At 49.0% G+C, this 15,768-nt stretch overlaps 1 protein-coding gene across 1 annotated transcript in view; it reads left to right on the top strand.

Annotated features, from left to right (window-relative positions):
• Window positions 1–4,738: 4,738 nt before the first annotated feature.
• The window catches only part of mnd (L-type amino acid transporter minidiscs), a 118,383-nt gene continuing 107,353 nt past the window's right edge, over window positions 4,739–15,768 (top strand). Inside the window, exon 1 of the mRNA XM_065429512.1 lies at window positions 4,739–5,522. Within this exon, the coding sequence (XP_065285584.1) occupies window positions 5,021–5,522 (502 nt within the window). The 5' untranslated portion in view covers window positions 4,739–5,020. The remainder of the gene's footprint in view (window positions 5,523–15,768) is intronic.

Genomic DNA, 15,768 nt, shown 5'->3' with positions numbered 1-15,768 from the left:
CGTCGCGAGTTTCGGGACGACGAGTCCCTTCCCAAAGAAACTGTAAGGGATGGACAGAATGCATCTCAGAATGATGACGATGGTCCGAAACAGCGAAACGAAATGACGCGTTCTTTTGAAAAACGGAGACCGTTAACCTGCTACAATTGCAAAAAGCAAGGGCACATCGCTGCAAGCTGTCCAGAGAGAATTGCTTTTGCAACGATACAGGAAACTCACAAGAACATACGTCTATTGGAGCCCTATGTGCAGGAAATTAAGGTAAACGGCAAGAAGTGCCGAGCACTGCGGGACTCTGCAGCAACTATGGACGTTGTTCACCCGTCTTTCGTCTCCTCGAGTGATTTTACGGGAGAGTGCGTTAGGATACGGCAAGTGGCCGAGAAGGAGAGTGTCTGTTTACCGATCGCAACGGTTAGCATTGAAGGAGAATTTGGGAAACTTAACACCGAAGCCGCTGTGTCAGCCGCCCTCCCGGAGCAATTTTCCTACCTCTTCTCAAATAGCTCGGAGCAGCTGCTGAGGGATCAGGGCAAATCATTCTTTGCCGACGTGGCGTACATGGCCCCCACGCGATCCAAAGCGCGCCCGCTGTCGAGGGAACTTGACTTAGCGTCGGTGAGCGAAAGGCGGTGCGGCACACGGACCGATCACGGTAACTTGAGTGGCGAGCAGTCACGGGAGAGGCAGAGCTCGGAGGCTGGCCTAGACGAGCGGGTCCTGGAAGTGAGTGGGAGTGACGCGTGCAGTGCTAGCCGCGATATAGACTCGACGCCGCAATTAGGCGACGCGGGCTCCACACTCGCTCCGGTTTCCGCCAGCTGGCAGGAGCAGGCTGCAGTTGAAAGGGAAACTCGGATTCGCGAACAACAGCAAGATTGTTCACTAGCCGATCTGAGGAAGAGCGTCAAACGGGGAGTGAAAGAAAAGGGGGTTTCGTTTGGCAAGGAATCTGGCTTATTGTACCGCCGCTACACGGATAAGCAGGGTCGCAAATATAAGCAGCTTCGGATTCCGCGAAAATATCGCCGGGAAAAATGAATGACCTCATTTGCTTCCTCAGAAGTATGTTTTCGGTCCAAGCGATTTCAAGGGGACCATTCTAGTTGTCATTATTAGTGATGATTAATAATTGTTTCTATTTTGTTGTGTTGTTGATTTGAAAACTGATTGTTTGAGCCTTGTGTGCTAGATCGTACACCTGCCTCTTGTTGCAGCGGGAGCAAAAGGGGATAGCGATTAATTAGGTTGATTTGAATTATGGCTTTGTCTGGTGTTTGACGGGAGACAGAGGGCACTTGTTCGTGTTGGGTGTTGCCTTTTGCCGGTCGATTTTGCAAGCTGCAGAACGACCAAGCGGGACCAGTGGCGAGAAGCAAGGTCTTAGGAACGACCCGAGCGGAGCTGGTCAAGGTGCCTTGGCGACGACGTGGTGAGCAGAGCTCCTGTCCTGGCGAGTCGGACCTGGGCACGTGATGTTACCTGGCGTCCCGACACTGGACGTGAACTTGGACGAGCCGGACGAACGTGCGCGCCTGGCATCCGAGCCACGTGGAGGCAGCTCGTCTTCCCGGCGCCTTATCTGAGGGCGGGGATGCTGTTGTGCCATTACCACAAGCCCGGATTCCGAATCTGCAAGATGCGGAATCTATCCTGCGAGCGCCATAATTCTCCCTTCACAAGACAAGATGCTGCGCCTTCGTGCGGGAGAAGCCTCGGCGAAGCAGCGTGTTTAAACGTGTCCGCGTGTGCCCGACAGCCCGGCGCCGCACCTCCCTTGCCTGGAGGTCACCGCGCGCGCGAACTTTGAACCGGGTGGCCAGCGCGGTCGCTGGTTGGACCCCTCGGACGACCGTCGTGTGCTGACTTTGTATTGGGCCGGTTGAGTGACAATGGGCCTCGGGGATTATAAAAGCAGAGACACGCCGCTCGAAAACAGGATCCGCCGACCCCACCTGGAGAGAGGGTCGCTCCCGACTGGGGTGAGATGTGTCACGCGTTTTCGCCGGACGCCGTCGTGCGAGAACAGTCGCGTTTGTGTGAGCTCTCGGCCCCAGTGCCGATCCGTTTATGTCCTGTATGATAACCTGTATATAATGTATAAAGTCCCTTTTGTTATTCTCATCGACGCCAGGCTCGGAGTCTTCGCTACCAACGCTCTGTCACGAAACGGGTGACGAGCGCTACGGGACCACAAAGCCGTAATCGTGGTGCAGCGGTACAAGTTCGTAACACTGGTGGCACCGGTTGGGTGTCGTAACACTGGTGGCACCGGTTGGAGGTCCGTAACAGGCGGCGGCGGACGACGAAATTGCGGCGTTACAGGGCCCTGGCGCGGTCGCTGAGGAGAGCCTTGACGGCGTACGACGGCGGCGTAGGTCATCGCTTCGGGTTGGGGTTGCGGTAATTGAGGTTGCACCTCCGGGACTCCAAGCGACCGCTGAACCTCATCTTTGACGATGTCAGCGATCGAGGCCACTTGAGGCTGCGACGACGGGAAGATCTTCTGAAGCTCCTCTCGTACGACTGCCCTGATAGCCTCGCGCAGGTCTTCGGAGGCCAGTGATTGAACTCCGGCATAGTTTGTAGCGTTGGTGCGGCGGTCGAATTGCCGGTTTCGCATCTCGAGTGTCTTCTCGATGCTAGTGGCCTCGCGAAGAAACTCGTCGACAGTCTTCGGTGGGTTTCGTACCATACCGGCGAAAAGTTCCTCCTTAACACCACGCATTAGTAGCCGGACTTTCTTTTCCTCGGACATTTCCGGGTCGGCGTGGCGGAATAGGCGGCTCATTTCTTCTGTAAAAATCGCGGTGGTCTCGTTGGGCAGCTGCACTCGGGTTTCCAGTAGTGCTTGGGCTCGTTCTCGGCGTACGACGCTTGTGAATGTCTTCAGGAAGCCGCTTCGGAACAGCTCCCAGGTAGTCAAGGTGGCTTCTCGGTTCTCGAACCACGTCCTGGCAGCGTCTTCCAATGCGAAGAAGACATGTCGCAGTTTGTCTTCGCTGTTCCAGTTGTTAAAAGCAGCGACCCTCTCGTATGTCTCAAGCCAGCTTTCTGCGTCCTCGAACGTTGAACCGCGGAACGTCGGAGGCTCCCTGGGCTGCTGCAGCACGACGGGGGATGCTGGGGCTGCCATTGGGGTGGACTTGGTGGCGATCTTTCTGCACGTCTCAGGTAGGAGTCCGTGCTCTGGGGGCAGTCCTTGCAGCCGGCGGCTAGCTCGCTTGTCTTGCGCAACGTTGGTTTTGTCCTCGGGCTTCGGGCTTGGATCGCGGCTTTGCGGGGGCGTTCGGTACATGAACGCACAAGCACCTCCACCAGATGTCACGTGGTCGTGACGTTGAATAACACAGTAGCAGTACTGTGAACGACAAAACTAATGGCGTTTTTCACTGGTCGATCTGGAGCAGCCGCCTGAATCCTCGAGCGAGCGCTCGGCTTTCACCAATCCGAGTCTGCCAGTGGAGCGCACGAACGCTCCGCGGGAGATCACACAGGAAGTCTGCGTGCACGTGACACAAACCGGTTCCGCAAACTATGCCCAACACAATGTTGTGCGTACCGACCGGGTACCGATTTCACTTGAAGACGGAAGTGACGCCTTGTGACACGTTCTATTTCCGCCCGAATCCGCGTCTCGGCGGCGGAGCAAGTGAGAGCGATCCGGCGCGGAGCGAGTTGATCCGAAACGACCAGTGGAACGCGCGAACCCGCTCCAGATCGACCAGTGAAATTCGGATTCGTTGCCGCGGAGCAAAAAAACCTGCTCCGAATCGACCAGTGAAAAACGCCATAACTTTTATTGGGCGAACCTGTGCCCACAAAACAGGCTACACTTATAGCGCAACGATAGCGGCGAACACGCTCGGCGATCGTCGAAAATCTGATCAGCGGGTCAAGCGCGTGGGCTTTTATACAGAAATCATCGAATGTTCCAGATTAAACGTTGGGACCCGCATGCCTTCTAAAATGTTCTACACCATTCGTGTCAAGCGATGAAATCAGATAACACAACGTTCGGCGACAATAGACAGCGGATAGAAGCATCGATAACTTTCCAGAAACTTCGGACACATGCAGGCGCGTCCCGCGCTGAGCGATAACATTTGTTAGGCGACAATACTTGCCGCCCGATAAAGACAAGTACACGTGTCAATATATATATATATATATATATATATATATATATATATATATATATATATATATGCGTGCTGAATTACATAATAGAATGAAATCGTGCGATCAAGCTAAAGCGGAAAAATAGCAGCATAGCCAATGGGCCAGATCACTGATGTTCCCTTGGGGGAAACAAATATTTCGGTCTTTTATTGCTTATACACTGCAGCTGGTTAAACCCCAAGAAGGTGAGGCCCAAACTTCCGCTTAGTAATAAAGCGGGCCCGGGCCGAAATATCAGGCCCGTGCTGTGCTCTGCTCTAGCTAGCTTACTCTAGCTGTTTTCGGTTGCTTCATGTGTAGATTACGCTCAGAACACGGTTGCTTGGCAGGGAAAACAAGCGAACTTGTAATGGGCAAAACAGACAACATAAGAGGTCGCCACATCTGGCAACAATCCACCCTTGAAAAGCCACTGGCAACGACTCCAAAACCGAAACCGAAACGAGTGAAAAAAAGTTGTTTTAAGATTCTACCGCAAGGGGAACCCTAATCGCAAGCGATAAAGCAAAGGGTAAGGAGAAAGCGTGAGAGCGCTGATAGAGAGAGACCTGCCGTATTCGGCGTAGCGAGCGTCCCTCTCCACTGGACTCTTTTCTATCAACTAAAAAAAGGCTGTGACTAGGGTTCACCTCCTCAAAAGTGCCTGACGCAGCGTCGAGCTCCCGTAACAGAAGCGGCGCGTCGCAAGGCCTTCCATGTGCTACAGCGTGTCTCCCACAGTGTCGACGGCAGCCGATCTCAGCACGGAACCGCGTGCCAGCTTGCGACAGGAGCCATCCACGCGCAATTGGAGCTAACGCACGCGGCGTGAGCGCGAAGCCGCCTCGCAGGGACGACCATGCCGCCGGAACCGAACGTCGAGTTGCAGTTAATGAACCCCGATGTCCAGGTGCGTCGGGGTTCCGGTTCGGAGTCACCTAAAAGAAATTCGGTAACATTGAAGAAGGAGCTGGGTCTCATGAATGGTGTAGGGATGATTGTTGGGGTGATCATAGGCGCCGGTATATTCGTTTCACCCACGGGAGTGCTTCGGTTCGCCGGCTCCCCCGGCATGGCCCTCGTGGTATGGGCTGCCTGCGGGCTCATATCGATGGTAGGAGCCATGTGTTATGCCGAACTGGGGACGATGATCCCAAAATCAGGAGGGGACTACGCTTACATCTTCAGCGCTTTTGGTCCGCTGCCGGCGTTCCTCTTCTTGTGGGTTGCGCTCCTCATCATTCAGCCCACGAGCAACGCGATCGCTGGCATCACTTTCGCCAACTACATTTTGGAGCCAATATACGCTGGCTGCCCACCCCCAGACAACGCAGTGAGGCTCGTCGCTGCCGTGGTTATATGTGAGTATATTTATTGCCTAAATAACGTTGCTTCTCTCCAGGTATCGCCGGTAGTATCGCGCCATGCGCAGGCGTTTTTCGCTCGCTCGCGCACGCACGTGTTGTGGTCAGATTGCGCCACATCTGCGCCAGGCGTTCACATGTCTGTCCGATTCTTGACTGGCGCATTGTGCTGTGCAGCTCAGCCAAGCGATCGGACAGATATAATTGGCGTGCATGCTTAGTGCAGACCGGGAAATGTATGTTGTGCCGTAAATTATTTTGCATTTATTATGGAATGACTTGTACTGTTTGTTGTATATACTAGCTGAACCCCCCCACTGTAATGACACACTGGCCGCTGTGGGCTTTGTAATAAATAAATAAATAAATAAATAGGTTGTGTGGAGTAGACTGCTTGTTTATGCCATTCTCGTTCATGCATGTTTGTATCTATGAGCATTGGTGTTGCGAATTCATTGTACTGCATCCGTGCTGTGCATAAGCAGTTTCTTTTACTGTACTGGATGACAACGGAACTGACAGATGTTCACTATTGATTTGGCAGCGCGAGCTAGTTGATTGTGAATATGTTTCCATATGGTAAACACGGTGTGAGCCACGGAAGCAGCTGCAGTCATTCATTGCTGGAAGGTTTTTTTTTTTTTTTTTGTAACTAATTCTCCGAAACTCGAAATTCTAACTTCGGGTGATGTGGACTGCGGAATGAAACTGCGGTCATTATTCTCGTGTCATTACGCCGTAGCGATTAAGTGGCCTAGCGGAATTACGCGGCTTGCGCGCTCATCAGCTTATGCTGGTGAACGCGCTCGTGTTCGTCAGTTTATTGATTTATTAGCGTTGGTAATACCTATGTATGATTAGTCAATTAATGGATTAAATGTTTCCCGCAACACGATTAATTATCATTGACGTCCACTTTTCATTTAATCGATTCGGACTGTTCGATTAATCGTTTTCGAGAGTTTGACAGGAGTGGCGCGAAAATCTTGAAATCGTACAGGAATGGCGGCGCACGAGCAGTGACTGTGCGGCTGTGGTATGGAGCGACTGTCGACTGTTTTTCCGAGTGCTTCCACTCTCTTTCCCCACACCGAAGCCGCAGGCTTGAAATGCACTCGCAATTCAAGACTAGTCGTTGATCGTCGTGCCACGCCCGGTCCACTAAAGACGTACTACAACAGCGTGCGCGCCGATTTGGAGCATGTGTTTGATATAGCGATCGAGTTCATGTCGATTCCAACAAATTTATAGCGTCCGATCATATATTCCCGCATGCTGGTTGTGTGGTCATTCTAAGAAGGTGTCGGTTTCACCCGAATATCCCAGCCAATTGAATTTCATTCGCTGTGTAGAAAAGAGCATGTGGTTGAAGGTCCTAAACCAGCCATTTTTTTTTGCCCTGGGCATATTGCACTTTTTTGCATATTTCAGTAACTGCACCGTTCACTTTTGCCATCTTTGTTGTTTTCTCGTTTAACTGTACTGTGCAGGGGTTCACTAGTGCCATGTACCTTATTTAATTCAGCACGAAGTGCCATTTCATAGCATATATTGTTTATCTTTTGATAAGCCACTAGTGCGAACCATATTTAGTTTTTAGTAAGTTAAAGATTATACTTTATCCAAGCTTTATACACTTGTGTTTCAACCTAGGTTCCACCTCTCAAACATTAAAATGGGGCGCTACAAAAGTAGATAACTGTGTGTCAACCTTGAAATTACCGGCAAAACTTTCGATTATTCGATGAAGAACCATGCATCGAAAGCAAGTAATCGATTAAAGACTAAAATGATGAATGATTCATCGTTAATCGATTAAAAAAATTCATCGATCATCCCTATGATTTATTAACGCTTTTTTGACCATCTGTGGCACTATTTTTTATTTATTATTATTTTTCAGTTACTCAAGCTAAATGCCAGTTTTCTAGCAAAAAGATTCGGCTGAGCACCTTTAGCAGCAGCACAAAGAAACACCCTCGCCGAGGTCGCGGGATCGAATCCCGGCCGCGGCGGCCGCATTGCGATGGTGGGCGAATGCAAGAACGCTCTTGCACTGACTTTGTGTGCGCGCCTGTAGCGCCATGCGCAGGCGCTGCCTCTCGCGCGCGCACGTGTTGTGTTTACGCAGAGCATCGCCTAAAGCAACAATCGCAAAACCGGACAAGCGCACGAAGAAGCGACGCAGAGAAGCCTCGTTTCGCAACTCTTCGTTACGAAAAGCCAGCGTATACGTAGCTTAAACGCCTGCAAAACAACAAAATCATGAATCCTTCCCCTCGCTCCAAGATAGTAAATAATAAAACGTCGAAAAAAAAAGAACTATAGAAAAAAAATCGCTTTGGGATCCGTTAACGATGTTCTGGGAACGCGAAAACTTTATCGTGTTAAGCTATTCATGGCTGACTGCCGCGCAAATCATGCGGTTGCTTGTCCGTTTCGCACTGCCCCTCCCCTCCTTTGTTTTTTCTTCTTTTTAAAGTTTAACTGCACCTACTCGCCCAGCTCCCCATAATTTGTGCAACTTATTGGTGGAGTAAGGACACATAAGCAGTAACCAAGTACGTTGCAGGTTTCAAGAGTATCTCGAGGAGAGGCTTCTCACCTTTGTGACGTGGGCGTTGGCCACGGGCCTAGCATCTTATTAATTCCGAGGCGCACACGGTCTAGCGCGTTAAGGTTGCTCATCAAACTGCGTCTCATCCCGTAGTCTCAGCTGCGCACTTTTGTCTTGGTGGCATCTGCTACAAAACGCGGTTGGCATGATGCCCCCTACTTCGTTGTGTGCGACGTTAGCATGTCAGTTATAGAGCCTGGAAGACTAAAAGGAGGGTAAGAGAAAAGAACGTTTTCCTTTAGTTTATGTGGATTTTCTTTTTCTTTTTTAGATGTAGGAGAATGGGAAGGTAGTCTACGTCACAGTTGACCATTCCAAAATACCAAATTCGTTATTCAAGGAAAAATAATAAAAGAAAAAGGAAGAAGAAAATAGCAAAAAACCGCGATACACCCGTGAAACTGTGTGCACGAACAGTTTTCCGCCTTGCTGTGCCGCAGCCTTAGATATTGGCCTCGAGCTCCACCACTGGAAAAGCTGGCGCCACCGTCGGCGTGACGTGCTAGGAGGGATCACGTGGACATAGCGGCTACGTCGGCTGCTTCGGGCGCGCCGAAGCGACCTGAAAACGAGTTTAAATTCCCTCGTACGCTGCGGTCCTCATTTAGTGGCGAAATTTTCCCGCTTCGAGTGTCTCCTTTACAACGCTTGAAAGCACTACAATAGGTAGTGGCTGCCTTTGAAGGCGCGCAACATGGTAGGCTACTGCTCGGTGCCGCAGAGCCGGACGCACGTAACGGAGGCCGGTGTCAGCCTTATTCACACGTAGCCGCAAGACAAGAAGCTGCGTGAAGCTTGGCTCGCGAAACATAGAACCGGCAAACAGTCATCGGCTACAACTCGGGTACGCAGCAAGCACAGACGCGAGGAAGATTTCTGCTACGGCGCCCGGTCTGCGATGTTCTGAAAACGCGCGCTGAGACGCTCGCCCGAGTCTGCTGTCCGACTAATGTCATGACGGTTTGGTGTATGAACTTGTCGATGCTATAGATACTGGCAAGTTCAGTGGAGTGGATAGGCAGTGGTAAGAAGCACATTTAAAAAAAGCATGGCATATGGTCATGTTTGTGTTATGAATTAATGCACTGGATTACAAAAAAAAAAGGAGCAGAGTGAAATTTCACGCTGAGAGCACCTATAAACATGCAGTGCGACGCAACTCGAGAAATAGCATTGAAAGGTCAAAGAATTTATAAGAAAAAAAAGATTGAGTCGTCGCGACGGCACATCACCATACCCGTAGGCGTCGAAGTCTCTACAATGAAATTATTTTTGAACAGCTCTGATAGCGCTCACGCAACAATGGTTGCTTGTATACTGTCAAATGCTCATATTCTGCGGCCTAAAGCTCATGGCACGGTGCGAAAACGCGCGCGCGGAGAAAGCGAAACAGTGCGCGGAAAAGCATGCAGACGCGCAGTCGGTCGCTGCGAATCTGCGCGATCGCTGCATTGAGGCTTCATTCTATTACACTCCATTTAGTTTTACAAACACTATAAGAACATATTTCACATAGTTTGCTCTCAGCGTTTACCTACCTTTGACGCAAGAAGCCGGTTCGGAAGACTCCATCGCGGCGACCACGCGCAGCGGCGTTCACTGTACGTATTCGCGGTAAAGAGACAGCGTCTGTAAACGATTGTGTGCTTTCAGTTTGCCCAAGATTATTATTTGGACAGTAAGAAACTTCTCTCGTTTCGAAAGTACTTACAGAAATGTCCGGGAGAGCTCGCGCGTGGTGTTTTCAGTGAGCGCTGACAGCAAAACCTATGAGGAGCGCGCCACGTGATCCCTCATACTACGCCAGCGAGGCGCTTCCGATAGATGGCGACTCCGTAACTCCTCGCCGCCAATAGCAAAAGTGTGAACGCAAAAAGACTCCATATTAGAAAGCGGGATAAACAAATATATTTAAGCGCCGTTCATCGTACCTAAGAGGAGGCAGTACCTTTATTATTATTATTATTATTATTATTATTATTATTATTGTTGTTGTTGTTGTTGTTGTTGTTGTTGTTGTTGTTGTTGTTGTTGTATTTTTAGAAACTTATCGTAACAACAAAACGATGTCTGCTCCTTTCCTTAAGGCTTTAAGATGCGTGCATGGGTTGATGTCGATGCGGAAAACAATATCGGGAACAAGTTGCTTGCTAAAAAGTCAGGCTAAGTGCATGCCGCATACGTTTTGCGCGTGTTCACCAACACGACTGCACGAGCGATGGGTGTTCGTGTGCGGACCTTCAAAGCGCTCTTACTTTGGCTATGTGTGCTGCGAAAATAGTATTCGCTCGTCGGCGGCTAAGACAGCGCAGAGAAGCCATGGACGGTGGGCAAAAGATGTGTCATCTGTGGACCTTTCGTTCTTTAGGCATGCCGATGAAAGGCTGTACAATGAGACCTCGAATGCCTTTCATAGCACCGTCCATGGCTTCCATCATATACCCTTACCATATGAAGCCAAGGAAAGCATAGCGGAAATTATTTGTAATTTTAATTGAAACTACAAACTACTTCAAATAAAACTACAAATAACTGCTATGCTTTTCTTGGCTTTATATGGTTCTGATCAACGAAAATCGGGCACCTCGGTTCCCCATCATCTCGTTCGTCATGTACTCTGGCAATTTGTGTTTGTTTTGGAATACAACAACTCCTCATTCGCCCATGCACCGGCAGTATCGATCGATATCAAACAAAGAACAGGCTTCCTTGCCACGTCATTGCTGACGGCGCTCGTGGACATGCCGAGCGAGCCTCCAACTGGCGTCTCTCTTAGTCCAAAGAAGACACTGCGAATTTGCAGAAATCGTATCACTTTTAAGTTCAACGCCGGTTGCGGAATACGGAAAGTCTTCTTTGTAGGCAAGTAAGCAAAGAAGCGAGTCACAAATTTATAACTTTTGTTTTTTTGATCAAGAAGAATGAGGGAAACAGAGGAGCACGATTTTTTTTTTTTGCTTTCTTTACAACCACATGAAGCCAACAGATAATGAAGCCAAGACAAATATAGGGAAATTACCGACTTTCTTAATTGAAATGTTGAAATAATTAGGAAACCGGGAATGAAAGTGGACGAATAGATTACTTGCCGCCTTTGGGAGCTATACCCACTAATTGAGTTATGGCGACGGTCGCCTCTCCCGTCCACTTTCTTATTTGTGTGTGTAGTATAGATCTAGCCTAGTCAGCGCCATTCATTAAAAATTAAATTATAGGGTTTTACGTGCCAAAACTACGATCTGATTATGAGACACGCCGTAGTGGGGGGACTCCTGAAATTGTGACCCCCAGGGGTTGTTTAACATGCACCTAAATCTAAGTACACGGGTGTTTTCTGCATTGCGCTCCCATAGAAATGCGGCCGCCATGGCCGGGATTCCATCCCACGACTTCGTGCTTAGCCGCTATTCATGGCCATGACAGGGCATGTCAAACATCCACTCAGCCGCAGGCGTCACGTGGTACAGTGAACTTAGGAGCAGGCAACAGGGCAATAAATCCTCATATGCTATACCTCATGGCTCCAAGGCTGCCGATTTCGAGACACTCGCTATGCAGTGAGCTAGAAGAGTTAGGGGTCTCAAGGGGCAAGACTTTTTTTTTTTTTTTTTTTTAGAAACTACATGACACCGGCCAAGGAAAGCATAGTGCAAGTCAGCGGACTGCTCATAAACGGCACCAGACTGCCTGGACGACCACGTTGGTGGCGCGTCCAAATAGGAAGGGTGGACGTCTTGGGACAGTATATTTCAACGAGCCATTTCATTTTCCATTGTTTTCGCTCTTCGTCAAAATCTCGGACGCCGTTGCGCCGCCGTTAACGCCGCGTTCGGCCTCTAAGCGGCGCAGATGGAAAAAAAAAAAAACATACGGTGGAAAGTGAAGGCGATCCTTACAAAGGACATCCCCTTCTCACAACGTATATTGACCCCAAGGACGTATGCTGCGGCGTCACCACGGGTGTGCCCCGCCGTTTCGTATTCGGAGCTCAGGGGCATCGTACAGGGTGTATATTTTTTTCTTATCTGCACCAAATTTTTAAAAATTGCCTGTGGCAGATGGCACAATTCTAATCCTTAATCTAAATTACTCGATCAAGCGGCCATTTCTTCTACGAGAAATAAGAACGGTTAATTAAATAATCCACATAGTTATGTTAATTATTATGTTTAAATTATTAGTATTACGGCCGCTATTTAAATCTGCGAATTATAGCCGCTGAGTTTGCCCGGAGTATCCACTTGGAACGCATTCTCCGGACTGCACCAGTTTCGAGATATTAATTTTCAAAGTGTTCGACGAAATTCATTGGCGTTCCAGCAAAATGGATACAACTGTTGTAGCCCGTGTGCACTGCCAGCGAATCAATCACGTGACAACGGAAGTACGCCAGTGCACGCTGCGACGAGTGCCTCGCGGCCCTTGAGTTTTCGCAGTGAGTGGCGCTGGCGCCTGGTTTTCTGAGTGTTGAGCACGTTCCACGAAATTCAGGCCCGCAGGGAAGTCTTGAATTTCGGCCGCGTGTGCGCGCGCATGGCAAGGAGAACAGCGGTTGTAGGTGTCGATTTCATTTGAAGAGCCGCGAGATCGATTTACAGACCCTGCCAACCCGTCCTTACATCTAGAAAATATGCGGGTTTTATTGCGCTCTCGGACGGGCTTTGTGCGTCGAACGTATCATGCAGGCGTACCGCAGATGATGGAGAGAAAGAGAAAAGGACCACTCGTAATCTCGACGTTCTCAGCAAGTAACAGCGCGATATCTGCTTCTCGCATTGCGGAAAAATATCGATGGGAGTTGTTATCATGGTGCACTTAACGACAAGTGTTCTCCACACTATGTCTTTTTTCTTTCCTTTTTGATATTCTTCGATCTCGAACTTCACACACTAGCACGGTATCACGCTGATAAGTGGCTTCAAATGGCGAGGCATGGCTTGTCGCCGTGCCGAACGTCACGGACAAACTGTCTTGTTGCACGCCTGCCGCATGCTCACGTTTGCTAGGACCGTGACACATTCTGCTGTGGTTCCAGGCCTCTGGCACCTCAGCATAGCTCGTTTGGTCCTATGGTCGAAATTGGTATGCAATGCGAAGGAGAACATGACAGTGTAGCTGTGTGGCGCAGTGTTTGCTTGGTTTGTTTGTTGGTTGGTTGGTTGTTCCTTAATGAAATGGCTCAACTCACTCTGGGAGATCGGCCATGAGTCGAGCGGTATACGAGGGTTCAAGAAAATAAACACTTTTATGAAAGTACATTGAAAAGTGAGTCAGTATCGTGATATTAAAAGTTGGCTGATACATATATAAAGCGAATTATAATTCAATGATAATAATAAACTATCGTGAATAAATGAAAATCGGAATATTAAGTAAGAAAAAAATATATACAGCGTAGTTCTTGTTTCGCGCAAGAAGTCGCAGAGGGCAAAAGGTTCCTTGGATAAAACCCAGTTTGGCAACACCAAAAGAAAGGACGGCCGGAAGAGTCAGCTTCAAGCCAGGATTTCGGAATGATTCTTCCGAAAATCTTTTTCTTTGATCAGTGAAACGGCGACAACCTAAAATGGAATCTACATATTCACTCACATTGCAAAAATGACGTAGAGACGATGGGGCCAGACGAGACCTGTGAAGTGGGTGGCGGTGGACTCGGCAACATAGTCTCGTAATGCGAGGTTTGTGACTTTTTAATGGGACACTGCATTGTTCCAAGCAAAATTTAGATGCGGGAAATCAGGAGTACAATGAAGATTTGGCAAACTTATTTGCGGGAGCAAATTTTCTTAATCGTGCAGCAATGATGAACGCAGACGTTGGTAAAACAGGGATTACCTGACCATCATGGCATGCTACTGTGAGTGCACCTGCAGATTCATCCTAACCCCTCGTGGTTTGACACCCGTACCGAACGAACGAGGTGTAAATGTCTTGGGACGAAAGAATAGAAATTTCCTAAAGTGTTTGGCAAGTTAGCTGTAGTTAGCGAATAACAAACAGACAGACAATCTATTAAAATTATGGCGGACGGCAAAGATTAAGGTAATTTACGTAAAGCTGAAACAATTGCCAATTGTTCGGCCCGAAAGATATATGCGTGAAGTCCGGTAGGCGAATGGAAGAAGACCAATTCAGAGACAGAGAAGAAAGGTGTTAACCGAAGGCCCCGATTTTTATTAATCATATCCTAAGAAGCCAACAAAAAATGACACCAAGGAAAACATAGCGAAAGTTACTTGTGCTTTCTAAACGAATTAAAGAAATGATCAATTAATGGCAATGATAATTAATGGCATAACGCGTGCGATGCTCTGTATCGCGTAATGCGAAGACTTGGAATCGTTCCCCACCTGTGGCAAGTTGTTTTTTTCTTGCACTTTCATTGCCATTAATTTATCATTACTTTAATTCAATTAGTAAGTACAATTAAGTAACTTGCCCTATGTTGTGCTTGGTGTATTTTTTCGCCGGTTTCTTATGATATGAATCAGAGACAGTGATACAAAGCTGACACCGGCCTTCCCTTCACAGACGGAAGCACCATTCGTTGTCACTGTTTTTATTTGAAGTTGTCCAACGTGGTCTTTCATAATGCCATTTAGGTATTGATAGGGCAAATGTTTCGCATTATTTGGAAGATGTCATCAAGCTCAATCTTAGTGACTGGAACAGCGCTGCTTAACGAGAAGACTACCTCACGGAAGTGAGTCTGCTACGGGTTAAGAGTGTTCGCACTAAAACCACTTGAGGGTCGCGTAAACTGGCTCCGGGCTGCGCAGTCTGTATGGTTCACTTTTTTCCTTGAGCGTCGCGCGCTCGCTTCAATGAGTGGTATACTTTACCATGCTTTCGGTTACCTGACCGTTCTCCTGACATCACTATCGTTTTTTTCTTCTGTTTTGTGCTTCTTCGCCTTACTCGGTCAACGCATTTCCAATTCGTGTCAGCATTAGACAATCTTGCTTTATATTTAGACATCCCGTACATAACGTCGGTGCTCTTGACTGCCTCGGAGAAGATAGACTAACAAAAATGAGGCAACAGCCTACCGCCCGAACGCATCCGTGCAGAGTTCTTGCGGCCGTTTAGAGGAAATAGAGCCATTATGCCGACGACATGTGACAGCAAGGCCTGTGTTGCGACCCGACCCGCTCGTATATACTCTGCACTCGCTCCGTGGGCACGTGCGTCGATACGCGATCGAGTGAAAATTATTGCCGGCGGTGTGTGCTCGGCGCGCAGGTTGACTCGCTGGCGGACGCTGTGAACCGACAGTGTACGCGCGCGCACGTAAGGACGGCGCCGGGGTCAGTCGGCCGCGGCGCAGCTGCGGCGCAGCAGATGCGCCGCGGTGTCTCCGGCGCGCCCCCGACTTTCGGTAATTTACGGCACTGCCGAGGCGTGACTGAGTCCCGACGTATCTGCTGTACGTCGCGTGGCACAAGGAGACCGCTCCGCGTGGCGCGGCTCCCAGCAGCCGCAGTTTTCGAACCGCGTAAACTTATTTTTGTACGGACGATTGAACGAACAAACAAAATTTGTAGAGATCTGGGCTACTTTCAGCAGCACTTCAACATAGACAGCGCAACAGCTGTTATGCCAAAAGGCTGGAGTGATGACACGTGC

Source organism: Dermacentor albipictus, chromosome 1, assembly GCF_038994185.2.
Source record: "Dermacentor albipictus isolate Rhodes 1998 colony chromosome 1, USDA_Dalb.pri_finalv2, whole genome shotgun sequence".
Classification (NCBI taxonomy): domain Eukaryota; kingdom Metazoa; phylum Arthropoda; class Arachnida; order Ixodida; family Ixodidae; genus Dermacentor; species Dermacentor albipictus.
This window is presented reverse-complemented; position numbering and strand designations above follow the sequence as displayed.